The 16,833-nt window shown below is 39.7% G+C and overlaps 2 protein-coding genes across 3 annotated transcripts in view; both read right to left on the bottom strand.

The window, feature by feature from the left end:
• Positions 1–927: 927 nt before the first annotated feature.
• On the bottom strand, positions 928–7,235 carry RSL24D1 (ribosomal L24 domain containing 1). Its single transcript, XM_066196402.1, has 6 exons — positions 7,128–7,235; positions 5,263–5,376; positions 3,561–3,633; positions 2,784–2,847; positions 2,235–2,320; positions 928–1,337 (listed from the first exon to the last, which is right to left on the bottom strand). The coding sequence occupies exons 1-6, from the start codon at positions 7,206–7,208 to the stop codon at positions 1,264–1,266; spliced, it is 492 nt and encodes a 163-aa protein (XP_066052499.1). The 5' UTR covers positions 7,209–7,235; the 3' UTR covers positions 928–1,263.
• Positions 7,236–10,034: 2,799 nt separating this feature from the next.
• The window catches only part of RAB27A (RAB27A, member RAS oncogene family), a 29,007-nt gene continuing 22,208 nt past the window's right edge, over positions 10,035–16,833 (bottom strand). For both annotated transcript variants that reach the window (XM_066196328.1, XM_066196329.1), the window contains 4 exons: positions 16,200–16,285; positions 15,472–15,575; positions 14,661–14,784; positions 10,035–12,486 (listed from right to left, as the gene is read on the bottom strand). In XM_066196328.1, the coding sequence (XP_066052425.1) occupies positions 12,288–12,486; positions 14,661–14,784; positions 15,472–15,575; positions 16,200–16,285 (513 nt within the window). In that variant the 3' untranslated portion in view covers positions 10,035–12,287. The remainder of the gene's footprint in view (positions 12,487–14,660; positions 14,785–15,471; positions 15,576–16,199; positions 16,286–16,833) is intronic.

The following is a 16,833-nucleotide window of genomic DNA, read 5'->3' as shown; positions in this document are numbered from 1 at the left end:
AAATACTAATACTGGACACCTAAAATGCTATCAGCCATCACCTTAACAGCAAATTTTAAATAATGGCAAACATTTAATTTCACTAAAATAAGAAATTATATTTTATTACTAGAATTCTCACTAAAACACATCATTTTCTAAACATAACTCTCAAATCAAGAGATAAAAACTGAGTACAATGCCTACCCATGTCACACACTCCCCAATGACTCTTAGGTCTAAGTTTAAATATGATTTTTCTCTGAACTACACAATACACATGTGGGTGGTAACTGTGAGGTTTTCCAGTGATTGCTGTAGTACATATCCAAGTTTGGAATACAACAACAAGTTATTATTTTTGAGGAAACCAGCATACTGTGACAGCAAATACTATAAACACCTTTGAAAGCTTTCTTTGATCACGCTGTTGCAGATAAATGGTTTTCAACTGCCAGCAGTTTACCTCAGTGCTGACACACTGAGTAAGTACCACCACAATATGCAAAATATTTCTGATTTAGCAGCACATTTTCCATCAAAATAATCCTGGGAGTTAGGTAAGAACAGTCTAAAATGTGATTTATTGAGCATCTCCCTCTGCCTGATTAGACATTACATTTGAATTTTGGTGGGTGAGGATGATGGCAGGGCCAACTCCAGACTAGGTGACATCACCATTACTATTTTCCAGCTTAAGTCCTGCATCAACATTTGCTCTGCCAGATGTCAACTGCAATGGAATCCTGGGGTGGCTGAATTAAAAAGGAGATAAAACAAACACTGTATTCTTCAAATTGAAAAATTTTCCCCAGGACAAGAAAGAAAATAAGTGTGGACCACACTAGAACGAGGAAAATTAACATAACCTGCCCCACATTGTAATCATTTAAATAGATTTTTATCTGCTTTCACCTCTATGAAAAACAACAGAAAAAGTAAGAAAAGTTCAGGGCCAGCATCTTTTATTACTTAATTATTTGCATGAACATGGAAAAGTTATCCAGAAAAAGTGTAACTTTCCAAGGAGCACATGGTATCTCAAACAATAATGCCTCATTCTCCATCCTGCTGACAAGGTTTTCTCAATTGCAGAATTTTAAGTACTGCCCACAGTAGCATCCATCCTATTATTTTTCAATAAAAAATAATTCAAATCGTAAATAACCATTATTCACTAAAATGTACATTTCTTCAACTGTAAGCACATTTCTGAATGATGTCAGGTGAGGCAGAAAGGAACTGTTAACTGCTGAAGAGATATAAATAGCAAATAAAAGCACTTTAAGAGTCTTCTTCCATAGGCACCTCCTCTTGCAGCTTCTGCACCATTTTGTCCTCCAGCTGTTTTGGTGTACCTTCAAAAAACAAAATCAAATTCAACATGTTTCTCTAAACCCAAATAACTCTTTTTCTTTGAACAATATCTACGTCTATTCCAGGTGAAACTGCCTAAATATATTGCCTGAAGAGTTGTTTACGAGCAAATCCATCAAGCTCAGAGGTATTTACTGCTAACCTCCATCACCCGCTAAAACTGTTCTGCTTTAGCAGAAAAGCTGATGCTCTTTTATGCAAAATCTAAAATGCAGTCAAACCTGTTTTCATCTGCTATGAGGAGCTGATACAGCTGCCAATACCTGGCAGAACCTTGCAAAGGATTACAAAGATTCATTACTTACTACAGATCTACGGCCTTCTAACATTAGTTTTTAAATGAAGATTTAAGCCCTCCTGAATGCTGTGCTGGACACCAAGAATGTTAATTCTCAATAAGGTGACCAAGAAGAGAAACAAAGAAAAAAGGAAAATCCAAGATTTAGATTTGATTCTTCTCTCTGCCCAGTCAGAATTGCAGAATACCAAGAAGGGAGCTGATGTACTACACAGTGCTGTGCATCACTGATTTAATACAAGAAAAGCCAAATACAGAAATAAACACTTGAGTTCATTCTTTTAAATTCAATTTTAATTTAATTCCATTTTGCTTTCCTCATACAGTTCATGGAGCACCAGATACTGAGTGCAATTTAAAACACTCAAAATAAGAAAAAGAAAGGATGAATGCAAGACTAGATAAATAAAAAAGGTATACTTGATTCAGAACAAAGACACAGCTTACATTTAGTGGCAAGAACTATTCTCCATATTCAACACACAAACTAATTTTAAGACAAATGTACAGGATTATTGATCTGTAGAATAAGTCATTCATCCTAAAACTATGTAGGCAAACCAGTAGATCAAGTTCCTACCTGCATGGGGAGCACGAAGAAGGTGGATATTCTGTTTGACTTCTTTGATGTCTTCTGCCTTCTGCAACTCTTTGCTCTTCTTTAATCTGAGAAAGGGGAAAATTAGATTTAATTACCTTCAAAGAGGAGATGTATGCTTTCATTTTAATGCATGGTATCTCTCGCTAAAGGTCTGTCCAGGCTTTAAATAACTATTATTATGAGGAAATAAAGGTAAAAAGTATTTGAAAACCAATTCAAGAAAATACTGGATATGAAACCACAAAAAAATGTAGCACTGTTTCAACTCCTATCAGAGTTTTGTTTAAATTTAAGACTCTGTATACAAACAAGTACTACAATGCAACAGTTATCCTTGAGTGTCCAAAAGCTACACTTCCCTGGATAGCCAATAACACAGAGTAGGGCCCACCCAGTGTATTTTACCTAATCCCTTGGATGACTGTGTATATACAAAGCAAATTACTCTTTAAAACTGGAACAACCATTTCTGGAAAGGTTGGCTAACACACACACACAAGGGGTTCCCATCACAAAAATAATTCTCACCTGTTCATAATAAATCTGGCTTGGCGTTTTTGCTTTATTTCCTCGACTCTCTTCATTGCATCCACTGAAATAAAGCAGAAGTTGTTTTAAATGTGCTTAAATCCCTGCAGCAGAAAATCCATGCTATTTTTTAAGGCAGCTCTTACCAATACTCCCGTAACACCTAAATACCAGAGGCAACTCTCACACTATATGGAGGACACTATTCCTTCTCCAAAGAACAGTATTAGGGAATGTTCTGTGTAACAACTCTGATTACATGTATATGCTTCCACTTTAGTGCCTACACATAATTTCTATGGTTAACCATCACTGCAAAAGACTCTTACTTGAAAAAAGATGCAAGTTACCACCTTCTCCTTTGTGGCATTCATTCACATGAATATGAGCATATTATTCTATTTTACGGCATTGATTCTATGAAACAAACTCAAGTGGACTGAGCACAAACACAGAAACAACTGAATCAGTGTAAAAGGCTTACATTGGAAGCCTCTTAAAAAGCTGTAAAAACACTAAGGGCTTTTGAAGACAACAATTTAAAATAAAGGACTTCTGGTCCTCATTTTCAAACCAGTTTCTGAAAAAAAACCATCAAGTGAAACTCCACACCTGTTTACAACTCAAACCTCCTCCACATGTTAAGAATTTGGTCATGATTTCAGAAATTTCAAACACAATCACTACAAGCTGTCAATACTCTAAGAAGTCTTTTGAAAACCCATTCATGGTAAGTAAAAAATTCATCTTTTGTTTTTTTCCCCTCTAATGACTCACCAGTCTTGTTCCACAACTCTCTCTGGTATTTCACTGGTTCATTCCTACGTTTTTCAAATTCAAATGAATTATCCTGTATCAAGAAAAAGTAAATACAGACTATATACAGAAGCTTATTTAAATCAATACATTCTTACTGTAGCAGTCACTCATATAACTGAATATTTTATGGGATTTTCCCCCCTTTCAGAAGCTCAGTTCCTAGACTTGAACAATCATTAAAGATAAATATGAAAAGGAAATCGAGTTGAGTGTTTGACCTCAAAGTGTCAGCAGCCACGGTGATTTGTCTGAAGAGAACTATTTACCACAACAGCTCCCTCAGCTATTTTCTACTTAGCAAGACAAAAGGAACAGAGAAAACCCAAGTGGAATAGGAAATACAGAGCAGATTAGACAGGTGGAAGGCAAAATTGAAAACCTGTAGATTCAAGAGCTTTTTTTGCAGGACAAGTAAGTTCTACTCAACAGCTTGTAATTTTGAAATGATTAAAAAAACCCCGCACTATTTCATTTTAAGAAGAGTATTTCAGATTTGAAATTGTGAAATATTTGAATCAATTACTCTGGCATTTGGGACAGCTGCCATCCCCCAACCATGTCCCCTCATCCCCATTGACTGAAGACGAAAAAACAGTTGTTTGGTTTTTTTTGGTTTTTTTTTTGTTTTTGTTTTTGTGGTTTTTTTTGCCAGGCACACTTAGCTTTATGTCAGTTTTATCTGAGGACTTTTCCCTGCCCAAAGGTTGTGTTTTGTTGAGGTAAAGCTGAGTTACACAGCACCAAGTTCATATATTGGCTTTATTCTTAAAATATATTATGAATCTCAAAACTAGAATATATTGTCACCTATTTGGACACCTATAAAATAATTTTAAATTCACTTGGACACCTATAAAATAATTTTAAATTCACTTATTTTCAAACAGGTAATTCAACGTAGCCAGAAACAACTCAAAAGCAAGAAACACAATTACTGAAGATGGTAATTAATAACGGCTTTTCAGAGTCACATTAAAAAATAAAAGCACATTCTTTCCCTTGAAAGATCCACAGAAGGTAGGAAATCACTGTGCCAAAAAGCTTACTAAATTTTTAATATCCTGTAAAAAAAATAGGTAATTAAGTCACAGTAATTCTTGAATTATTTAAGGACTGTCCTACCAAATGTGAATGTTTAATACTTTTAGCACTGAAGCAACTTTGCTTTGAAATTGCATTTGAAGTCTCATGCTGTTTTTCAAACATTCCTATCTATGCAAAGACTTTTCCTACACATTGCAAGTTTTAAAGAGACTTCATAGATAAATATTTTAGGGGTCTACATAAGAGAGAATTCCTGAGGTACCTGGTAACTCAGATTATTTGTGCAGAAATACAAATACCAATTGTATATGTACAGAGAGCAGAGGATTTATTGGTGGGAAAAAATGGCTTGGACTTGGGAGCCACCACGTGTTACCAGCGCAGACACCTGACACACTGGCTTCCATCCTGAAGGGGGAAGATCCAGGGTTTTTTCAATCAAGCTGAATGAACAGCTCACTCTCAAGAAACTCCCACATTGTCTTCCACAATCCCTCATCTCCCCAGCTCATTTCAGTAAATGACAATGCTTTAAGCCACCAAGCCCAGCCTGTATGCCACAGGAAGAGCCATTTTAGCGTGCTAATGTAATGTGTGAACCAGTTCAGCTTCTTACCACTGTCAGTTCCTTGCCAGCTGCCTTACGGAACGCTTTAGTCCATCTCATCTTCCTGGGATTTCGCTTCTTTTTAAAGTTTCTGTGGCATTTTGATTTGCAGAATCTAAATATCTTAAAGAAGGGGATGAAAAATAAGAAAAATCTTAGTGAAATCATATTATTCGTGCTCCACTGCAAGTGTGATATCAAACAGTGAGGTTACTCTAACAATACTGCTCATTAGAAATTATACGCAGCTTTCAAATGCCAGTATCTTTATAGAAAATACAGCTACTAACAAAAATAATTTCAAGCTGTTTATTCATTATAAAGTCATTTTCACAGCTGCCAGGGCTAAGCACAAGTACTTACAATTAAGCTGATTATACATAAAATACACCTGAGTTCTGAGAATTATCAGCTGCAAAAATAACCATAAAGCCAAACCTGTAGTATGAATAAACAATTTTCTACAGCTGCCAGCACTTTTTAGATACAGTACCATCCTGGGAACAACAAAAAATCCCCACACTGAATGCAACACACACACAGAGAAACGCCTGTTTTCTGGAATGCAGCCTTAAACCCGAAAGATTACCCTGCCGGAGTCCTAAGCACATTAGTTAAGTCCTGGACTGAATTTACTGAAAGCTGTTAAAGCATATGACAAAACGTTTTAATTGAGCTTTTTCTTTTTTTCCCTATTTTTCTAGCTATTCTACAGAACACTAGACTCTTCACTTAAAAACGGTCAGAATTACGAGTTACTCATGAGGTTTAGGAAACCCTCTTTTTCTACAGCCATATCCTCCTTCCCATCTAACAGTCAATTCTAAAAGAAATTAATAGAAAATATGAAACTTTTAATTAAGGCAATCACCTTCGAATAGCTTTTTTTTTTTTTTCAACACTCTTCTACCACGTTTTGCACCCCAACTCAGGCACACCTGTCGTCGTGTTTTGCCTTTTCAGACTCGGTTCACAAGGAATCCTTTTACCAACGCGCCCCTGGCGGCGGCTGTGAGCACCCAGCCCCCGGCGCCGGGGCTCCTGCGATCTGTTCCGACGTCTGCGCGCAGCAAGGAAGCGATTTGAGCAAGCTTCGCTTCGCTCTGCGGGCTCCGACGCCCCGCAGCGCGGCAGAGACCGGGAAACGATACACAACATTGTGTGTACACACTTGTCAGGCCGGTGCAGGGCCCGCCGTGCCGCGGCCGCGCCGCTGTGACAGCCTCGGCCGGGGGAGCCACAGCGGAGCCGCGGCCACGGCTGAGCCCAGAGCCCGCCCCGAGTCTGCAACCCGCACCGCCCACAGCCCGACACCCGCCTGCTGCCACCTGAAGCCCACGTCTGAAAATTAAACAGTGAGGGTTCTGTGTTGCTCTGCGAAGTGTATTTCTTACTAACAACTGAAAACAAACAATTCAGCCCCCACTCCTGCCGACTGCCACAGCAGCTGCCAGATTACTGCATCGCTCCAGGTCCTTATGTTTAAATATCGGTAAGACCTGAATTTCGCAGATTCACAGAATAGTCAGAGTTGGAACGGACCCACGGACGACGAGGATTACTGACTCCAGCTCTTAAGCAAATGGCCCGTACAGGGATGGAACCCACAACCTCGGTGTTCTCCGCACCGTGCTCTGACCAGCCGCGCTCATCTCGGGCTCCCGCCCGCCCGCACAGGCGGGCGGTGCGTGCGGACCCCGGCAGGGCCCGGTGCCAACAGCAGCAGCGGCCCCGGCCCGGGGCTCCGGCAGTCAGCGCCCCGCGTGAGGCGCGGCCGGAGACACCGAGCCCCGCTGGGGCCCGCCGGCACAGGGCGGGCGGCGCAGGGAGCGGCCGTGAGCGCGGCGGGGAGAGCGGTGCCGGTGGGGCGGTACCTTGCAGTCGTTGCGCACGAACATGACGCCGTGCCCCGGGTAGATGGGCCCCGAGCAGAAGTAGCACTTCTCGATGCGCATGGCGGCGGCGGCGGCGCGGGCGGAAGCGCGGCCCAGCTGACCGGAGGCCGCGGCGCGGGGCGGGCCCAGCTCCCGCAGCGCCACCGCGCCCCCTGCCGGCCCCGCCGCCCGGGCCCACACGGGCACGGGGCCATGGCTGCTGATATCAAGGAAAAATTGTGTTCCAAGGGCGAGAAATTAACGATTCGGTGCTAACATAAGGCTAGACAGAGTAACCCAAGGAGAGGAAAGGGAGTTAGATATAGATTTTTAATTCTACAGTTGATTTGCTGTAAAATTGAGGCAACACTTTCTGTGCTGTTTTCGTATCTGTGAAATCCAAAATATAAGCAAAATTTGAAGTCATGTCTAAAGCCAATGGTTCTGCACACCCTATAGGTACCTATTACTCCTTCTGTTGTTCCCTCTCCTAGAGCTACCTGTTTATTGTGAAAGGACCTAAATCCTAGGCCCTGTACCTTCCAAATTGTTTAGAATTGGAGGTGGTCTTCTCTCTATTCTTCACTTGTAGGATGCTGTCCCAGCTCCGAGTCTGAAATCCTCCTTACCACATAAGTCTTTACCACCACAATTCCTGCCTTTCCATTTAAAAGAAATTAACTACCTGAGTATCTGGTGAAAAATCCACGTGTTAAATTGCATGTGCCTCTAAAGCAGTTTTTGCTTTCTGGTTTCTAGAACAACAAAAGAAAGGCAGTCAGCTTGGTGCTGTATTAAGAAATACCAGAGGAAGAAGGAAAAACAGCTTCAGCACAGTGGAGCCACCTTATCAGAACAGAAACTGTCTCCAATCTTTCTGAAAACCAGACCTCAGCAACGTCCACTGCAGGAGAGGCAGGCTGGGCACAGGACTGGACAGGATGTTAATGACTCACTGCAGGCCAGAGCGAGGGCTCTGTGCCTGTGACAGAGGATGGCAACCCAGCTGATAAGAAGAAACTATAAACACACACACACAATCCAATTTCATGAGGGAAGCTATAAAGACAAGTGTACAGCTAGAGGCAAAACCAAATAGTAAACAAGTTTGCTTACGTCCAGAGCTGTTCTCCTTTTTCAGTTTGATTACTTTGAGTTTCCTGCCCATGCAATTTTTTTTCCTCATGGGCTGTATTTATTTCACTTTTCCTGGAACAGGACAGCATTTTCCTGTTGTGAAATCTTTGGCGGCTTCTACAGTTTAAACACTTTGAATTACAGACTATCACCAATATGTCCAGCGGACAGATAGGGTGTGAATGCCCAGTGAAAATACAAGCATTTACCATTAGATTTTCACCCCCAGCTCTTTTTTTTCACATCAAAGCACTGATCTCTGCAAGCTATACAATGCTGTAGATTTGAAGTGCTTGTTCCTAAGAGGCAATAGAGATTGAAGGTTGCTGGTGACAGAATCCAGCTTAATTATAAAAAAAACAATATATACTTCTACTCTGTTAATGGTTATTCAGACAGAATTAGGTATCCAGCTGAAAAACAGCCTCACTGGAAGAAGAGATTTTGCAGCAAACCAAGTGGCTCATTTGTTTTTGACACAGATTACTACAGCAAGAATTGTTTCACCAAACATCTCAACTCACTACCTTAAATTCATAGCAAAGCTCTGATCTGCAAGTATTTACATACTTGTACAAGTTTCTTAATAGAAGTAAAAGAACTGTCATACAGTCATTTGAAAGAATAAACAATTGTCAGGGAAATGCACTTGTAGGGTCAGGTTCAGAGACACATCATCATGTTGGGTGGAAAACATTTCTGGAGGTCATCTAGAGCAAAGCCCTGCTCAAAACAACAAATACCAGGCTCAAGGCCACAAGCAGTTTAGTTTTTAGTGTCTTCAAGGATGGAGATTCCATAACCTCCCTGAGCTCCTGTTCCAATTTCTGACCACTTGTATGGTGACAATCTTTTCCTACTATTTAATCTTAATCTTAAAAATGTTTTTTTCCGCTAGCATTACTGCATAGGGTTATCACAGCCCAGGTGGAATACCCAATGAAACTTGACACTTGCCCTTTTTAAAGTTAATGAGGTTTAGTTCAGCTCATTCTCCTGCCTGTCAAGGAACCCCTGAACAGCAGCAATGTCCTCCAGCACATTATAACGTACCTGGTAATAGACACTGCTCTTGATAGAAGCAGTTACTCCGAAAAAATTTGGCTTCTTACCTCTGTAGAAGCAATAAAGTTCACAAAATGTATTTTTTTATTCCCTTTGCTCTGAACATGTGACACACTCAGATGAGCAGCATTCTGCATGTCTCAGGAACACAGAACTGATGTCTCCATTGTCTTCTCTGGGTTTGGGCTCCTCCTGGTATCAGCCAGCATTCACCAGGCCCCTGACTGGTTTGGTCAGTGCAAGAGGGTCACCATGAAGTACCTCAACCCCAGCACAGACCTTGGACACACCTGAACAAAGAATCCTCACACCACCAGTGCAGGACACAGACTGACACTGAACCAAGACAACAGGAAATGTTACAATTCACTTCAACAGTGCTGATACGCCAAATTTCATATCAGGAATGTTTAACTATTTGATATTATAATAAGAAATCCTGGGAGAATTCATCTTAATGGAAATGCTTTCCAAAACTTTGTTTAATTACAAATCAATGTCTCCATCTGACACTGAATGGAAACAACTTTTCTTGAAATAACAGTTTCGCATCACTAAGAATTCTTGTTTCTTTGTTTCTTAAAACCAGTACTAGTCTAGTAATAGCAGTGTAATTTACTGTGAAGAAACATTTACTGTGAAGAAACATTTACTGTGATTTCTCATGAGAGTTTAAAAGGGAACAAAAGTTTTGTCACACAGTAATTCAAACAGATAAATTTTATGGCACATTTCAAAGGCTGACATCAAAGCAATTTTATATAGATCCTCTCTGTAAATAGTTACAAATAATAGGTATGACACAAATATGACAGTTTCAGTATTTAATATTTAATATCCAATTTAAACATAAGTATTCAAAAGGAAATATTTTTACACTATTTCAGTAGTCACTTAGCTCAATATCTGGTTGCAATAATCCTTAAAGTTTTCAGGAACTGGATGGAGCTATAAGCATGAAAACTCCCATTTTAAGTTAATGAATGACAAAGTTCCACTGCAACCCTCTGAAAAGCAAAGAGTTACATTAAAAGAAATTCAGACACTGAAGTACATTGAAATGCATTGTGTCTTACAGTAGAGTTTCTTACTCTACTGGTCAGAAACATGATGGTAACTTCAAAAGGCACTCTGAATTAAACTACAGTAACTCCGGTCTACAAGCATTTTAGAAGTGGAGTAGAAAAAACCAAAACCCTATATTCTATAAATTCCTTTTACCTCTGTCCTAGCCCCAGAGCAGTCAAATTATATTGCACTTTTAAAATATTCTGTGTAGGCTGAGATAAAAATCTAATATTTACACATTGTGTTTGTTAAAGAACAATGCATTCCTGTGTAAAATATTTTAAGAACCATGTTTTAACACTTATTCTTGTATTGATTATTATACCAGAAGCTATATCAAATCTTTTTTTCCTTAGATACTATTCTAGAAACATTTTGGTCCTTCCTTCAAAAATTTTGTTATGCTGCAATTCATGTTCATAACTGGTATCAATACTTGCCTGAAATTACAGAAGTTAGAATATTTAAATAAATAAATACATAATTTTTAAAGAAGCAATAGCTTTGGAGTTCTGTAAACAAGCTGCTATGGAAGGTCTGTAACAAGACTCAATTTGGCATGTTACAACTTTAATTGGCAATACCTCACAATTATACAACTTCTGCCAGGGTAGAAAACAGTTTGGTAGGCACATCTTACAAATCAGTCCAGGCAAATGCCCCAAAAATACTGATTGTTTCCTAGGTCATATGAATAAATAAAAATGGTTAGAGTAACATGATCCACTGAAATCAAAAATTACATTTATGTGATCGATGGGGGTGGGGGGGTAGAGAAAAGTAATTCTATTCTTTTTAAAATACAATCTAAAGGAAATGAACAAGCCATAAATGACCATATGATAACCAAGATGTTCAAGACACAAAGGTTGGCAGAATAAAATGAGCGTTATAAATTCATAGAAATACTGATCTACAGAACTAGAATCTTAGCTGCATCTCAGCAGAAGACAATCATTCATTTCTCAATCCAAATTTGAAGAAACATTCTCAATCTGTGTTTGGTAAAATAAATTCAGTGCAAAGCACCAACTCTGATGAAATTTTCCCAACATTTAGGTTGCCTTACATTCCTGCTAAGACACGAGTAGCAATATGAAATAAACATAACAGATGCACAGTTATGCCATTTACATATAACTTTACATACATGCATGTTCTAGAAATTCAGATGATGTCAGGAGGCCTCACAGGCTGTGTTGGATATAATTTATATAGTACAGTTGTAGTTTACATGTTCAATTACATGACAGGCCCCAAGTGCTCTGTGTGCACACCCCTGTGCTTCTCTGGAGCTTTTTATTCCGTACTGAAGAGCTTCCCTTTGGTTTTCACACTGTAAACTGATGGATTAGGAGAGCAAAGAGAAACTACTTTCAGGCTTTTGTGAAAAACACAGGATGTGCTTTAAGATTGTTATTAATTGGTGAAATGATTAAATGTTTCTGTTTAAAACCAAAAAGTAAGTTGGTTATTTTGCTGTTAGGAGACACCAAGAGCCGTCACAATATCTAATCTAAATGCCTACTCTGTGTAGTTAATGGAGATTGCCAAGGGCAACTGCAAACCCTTCCATTCAGAAGCCTACCCTTTCTGGCTGCCTATAGAGACATGTTTCTGAATTTGGTAATGAAAATTCCTTTCCTCCCCTTTCCCCACAAGCAGAGAATTAGAGGAATATCCAGTGCTAAACCAAAGTAAACCTTTGTCCCACAACTCATAAACTGCATACCTTATATATGAAGATCAATATTGTTTGAGAGAAAGCAAATAAAAATTCATATCAAGAATATAGCTCATTAAATAACTACACAAAGCGATTTGCCTTGAAGTTAAACAGGTAAGCTGCAACTGTACTGTATCATACACATCCAATTAACTCTAGCTGGGCTAACAGGCACATCTGCCTTTTTCTTGCTCCTCGTTGAGTTGTTCTGTAGAGCTGTGCCCATTGGAGCGCACCACCCCTTCAGGGATCCAGGATTTATCCACACATCGTTCCATGCGCTTCATAATGAGGTCAAGCAGAGTTTCAATGGCTTTGCTTACATTATTCCCATTTGCTGCACTGGTTTCAAAATATGGTATTCTGCAGGAGACAAAATATACAACCTTACATCACACAGCTGTCACTCACAGGAGAAAAAAAAATACAATATTATTGCCACGTACTTAGAACACACTAAGACTGTCACTGCTACTCCATAGAGAGACACTAAGTGCTCAGTGGTCTGAAATGCAAAAGAAATGAATGAAATGGCTGACTGAAGGTAGGGCAGAAGGGCAAATGTTAATAGAGTCCACAATTTAAAGAGGGACTTGTCAGCATGATTTCCCAAAATTGTGCTCCTGAGGTTTGTTTTATTAAACTCCGTTCCCTGCAAGAGATGCAGTTACTCCAGAGCTGATGTGCATAGAAATCAGTAAGGAGAACACTAGTGCACACAAGGACATACAAAGTACTTGCAGGAGAAGGAATGCTGCTATGGCCATTCCTCTACAGGCAAGGCACTAAAGAATCACAGTGTGGTGGTACTCATCACAACAGAAGGTGACTTTCTTCTATTGACACCACAACTCTAAACTTTCATACATAAAAGAAGACATCTCAGTGCTCAGAACACCTATGTCTTTGTCAGGAAAAGTTTCTGGTGCCTTGGTTTCTAAAGTACACTGCTTGTTTTCTTTATTGTTGTGGATCAGGATGTTCCACTGCGGGTCTGTAGGCCGTGGCCTTCTGTACTTGGTGCTCCCCACAGCGTGGTGCTACAGAGGCTGCATTTGTGTTACTGCCCAGGAAACTTCAGAATTGGAAGTATTTCTTACTTAACTTGCAAGACCCAACGAGTAGCCAAAAGGATCTGTGTCTGTGCAGGTCTCTTACAATCTGTTTCAAATACATCACAAATCCGTACAAGGCCCTTCCACAGAAGGGGATATTCACTATCTCACAATTTAGTAACTAGAAGATTGTTCACTGCAGCAGGATTCATCTTGCCTCCCCTCAGGAGAAAATGACTCCTAACAGCAATCCTGTCTTAACCTCTACAGGCCAGAGAACTTTTTAACTGCCTACAGATTGGATGTGACCCACAACCTTGATTTCTAGCTCGCTATTCCTAAATTAAGTTGCATTTTCAGCCATAAAGATAAATACTTTATGAATTATATTCAGAAGTCACATACAAAGAGATTCAAGATATGGTCACATGCCACCTGCTGCTGTTTAAAACTTCTTGCTCCTTCACAAGCAGCTGGTTAAAGTACCATATGCACTTACTGTTGTCTGTATGACATGGACTTCAAACAAGCATTTTCACAGGAGAAGGGAAAGGTAAAGAAGGTATTACTGCACTAACCCCATTTCTCTCATAGACAGATTGCTTCTGCTTAGCCTCCAATGATTCTTTGAGGCCAAGGCAAGCTAATTTGTGCCTAGTAAACATCATGACACAGCAGAAGATCTGCAGAACAAGGCAGCTTGCACTGAGGAGCCAGTGTTCACACCATGCCTGTCTTGTGGGCTTTACTTTGGAGCAGTTCTACTCTATCCCTCCAGACGAAGGTGGATTAATGGTTGGAGCACATCATTTAACTTAGTTTTCATTTGAGAAGGAATCCAGTTCATGTGCTAGAAAGTTGCTCCACTATGTTAATTAAAACACAACAAATGCATCAGATTATTTCTTTCAGAAGGGTGTTTCTGATTCTCAGTGAAATGCAAATGTAATCCAAAGATGAGCCCCATGAAAGAGTTAAGGGAGTAAAAAGTACAAATTAATATCTGATAGGAACAAAGATTTCCCTTACTTCCTTCAGAGGCACGTGACCTGTGCCTGCCAGGAAGGGGAAGGGCAAGGCTACCCTGTTTTCCTACTGGTCTGACTCCGTTTTCAGACTCCTCGGGAGCCTGTGAGAGTGCAGATGCCTCAGCACAGGTAAGGGCAAAGAAGTGACCCCATTATTCATCTGCCTCTCTAGCTAAATTCTCTCTCTTTTCCAGAATGTTTGTGAAAATTTACACTGTTCACTGCCAAGCAAAGATTAGCCAATCTGCAGTGCAAGATTATTGCAATACTAAGTACTTATTTTTAAGCAATGCAGAAAATATTAATCTCAGACAGAAAATAGATATCATACCAGCCAGTTAAGCATTCCAAAATGCTTATTCTCACAATAACTTCTCGGTATACAGAAAAAAGCATTACAGAAAGTATCTCATTCTGCTCTAAACACAGCAATAATTGGAAGAAAGTTACTTACCCATATTTTTCTGCAAGTTCCTTAGCCTCTTCTTCCTTCACCATCCTTTGGTCCTCCAGGTCACTCTTGTTTCCACATAACACAATGTCTGGGTTTTCACAATATGCATGCATTTGTAGCTGACCTGGCAGCACCAACATGAAGAGGGGTCACAAGTCAGTGCCACACACTAGGAACACTACCACACACCAAGCTGGTTCTCTCCTGGCTCACAGCACTTCTCCACTTGCACTGAGGCGCCAGAGAACAAGTGGGCTTCCACTGTCACAAACCCAGTGCAAAACCCTGGGAAACAGAAGCCTGGCAAAGTTAGCACAGAAACGTGTGCATTTGCAGCTCCAGGAGTTACATTCACTAAACATCTACAATGAGCTGCCAGGAAAGGAATCTACTCCCCTCTACAGATGGATGATGCAGTTTGGGAACTCCTCTGCCTAGATATACCAGCCAAGTAATATTTGCCTTCCATTAAGTTTTGCTGACAAAGCTTCAGGTGAATCAAAATACTTTTGCATAGGCTTCCCACACTTAAATTACTAAACAGCACCAGAGCCAGGGATAGGATATTGTCTCAGCTTTCTTTTGTATAGGTTAAGATCCAAGTCCAGTAGGCAAAGCTGAATTTCAGGTGAGCCCTAGAAGCCATCACTAGCAGCTATTGCAATTATGAATACAACATTTACATTCTTTTACTGAGAAAGCCATAAAAACTAGTATTTTAAGTTCTAATTCTCAGTGAGATTCTGTATTTACAAACATAACCCCCACTCCCCATTCTACCCATGCAAAGAAAGAGGAAGAAAAAGCATACTTATCCAGTTTCTGACATTCAGAAAGCTTTGCTCATTTGTCAGATCAAAGAGCAGAAGAAACCCCATGGCATCTCTGAAGAAAGCTGTAGTCAAGCTACGAAACCTAGACCAGCAAAGTGAAATTAATTTATCTGACAAGTTACTTTGAAAATGTAATTGCTTACAGTCATAGAAGAACTGAGGAAACTTAAGACTGAATGAACCAGAAGGAAATATTCATAGTTGTTTTGCTGAGGCAGGGACCACGTTGGAAAAATTGCTAACATTACTGTGGGCTAATCAAGGCCTAAGGCATCAGGGAGACTTGACTGTGAGAGCTTTAAACAGTCTCCTACTATAAAGCATGCCTTGATCAACATTCAAAAATTAAAACAATAATGAAATTCTAACTGCGAACAAAAATTTATCCCCTGTACACATCAGTCCTTGAATTTAAGACTAACAACCACAAGAATGCTAATCTTTTAGTAGGCCAATAGAAAAGAATCCTTTGAGATGCTTTTGCCTGTCTGACTTTCCCAAGACCTCAACATATTTACAGAAACTTAAGAGAACTTTAAAAAGTCAAGCTTTAAAAGTATCTATATGCACTGCCTATAGAAAAAAAAAAGACTAAAAAGCAAGAATTACAGGTTTTGTACTCTACAGCTGTAAATTACAGTTAGAATTTAATGGGAAGCTTTCCATTTCTGTTAAAGTAAGCTCCTGTTGCCATCTTGAGCCATACCTTTCCTGCCCTGCAGTGTCCCAGAGCTGAAGATGGATCCTCTGTCCTCTGCCACCAACACCATCTGGCCCATTGGGTCTATACACCTGGAAAAGGTAAATTGGCAAGACTGTTACCAGTCCAGCTGCTACAGAACACAACAGAACTGACATTTAAAGTCATTAAATGCAGCAAAAGTAGCACTGCTGGTGCACAGATCCCAACTACAACTCAATCCCCTGCTTTATAAGACAAAACTGGTATAAGATGTATTTTAATATTGCGTCCACTTACATATGTAAAAATAAGGGTAAAAGTGAAACTGCAAAACCAGTACCCAACAGACTGTGGACTCCAGACAGATATTTAGAGCCACGAGACAAGTTTAATTTTAGTATTTTGATTTTTTGGGTTTTTTGCTACCTTACATCATGTTCCAAATAAAATATAAGAAAGCACCAATGCAATCTGGCCATGTATTTGTAGTAGTAGCAGAAACTCATTAGCAAACAGAATATGCTCAGAGATAATGACATCTCTACTTAGCTGCCAAAATGCTGCTGAAAAATTGCTGAGGGTAGATCTTATCAGATCACAGCTTATGAAGCAGAAATTGGATGATAAAAATAAAAGCTGAAGAGTTTGTTCAGCATGA

Source organism: Chamaea fasciata, unplaced genomic scaffold, assembly GCF_029207755.1.
Source record: "Chamaea fasciata isolate MVZ Bird 193981 ecotype frontalis unplaced genomic scaffold, bChaFas1.0.hap1 SCAF_14, whole genome shotgun sequence".
Lineage (NCBI taxonomy): Eukaryota > Metazoa > Chordata > Aves > Passeriformes > Sylviidae > Chamaea > Chamaea fasciata.
The sequence above is the reverse complement of the archived record's forward strand: the minus strand, read 5'-3'. Positions and strand labels throughout refer to the sequence as shown.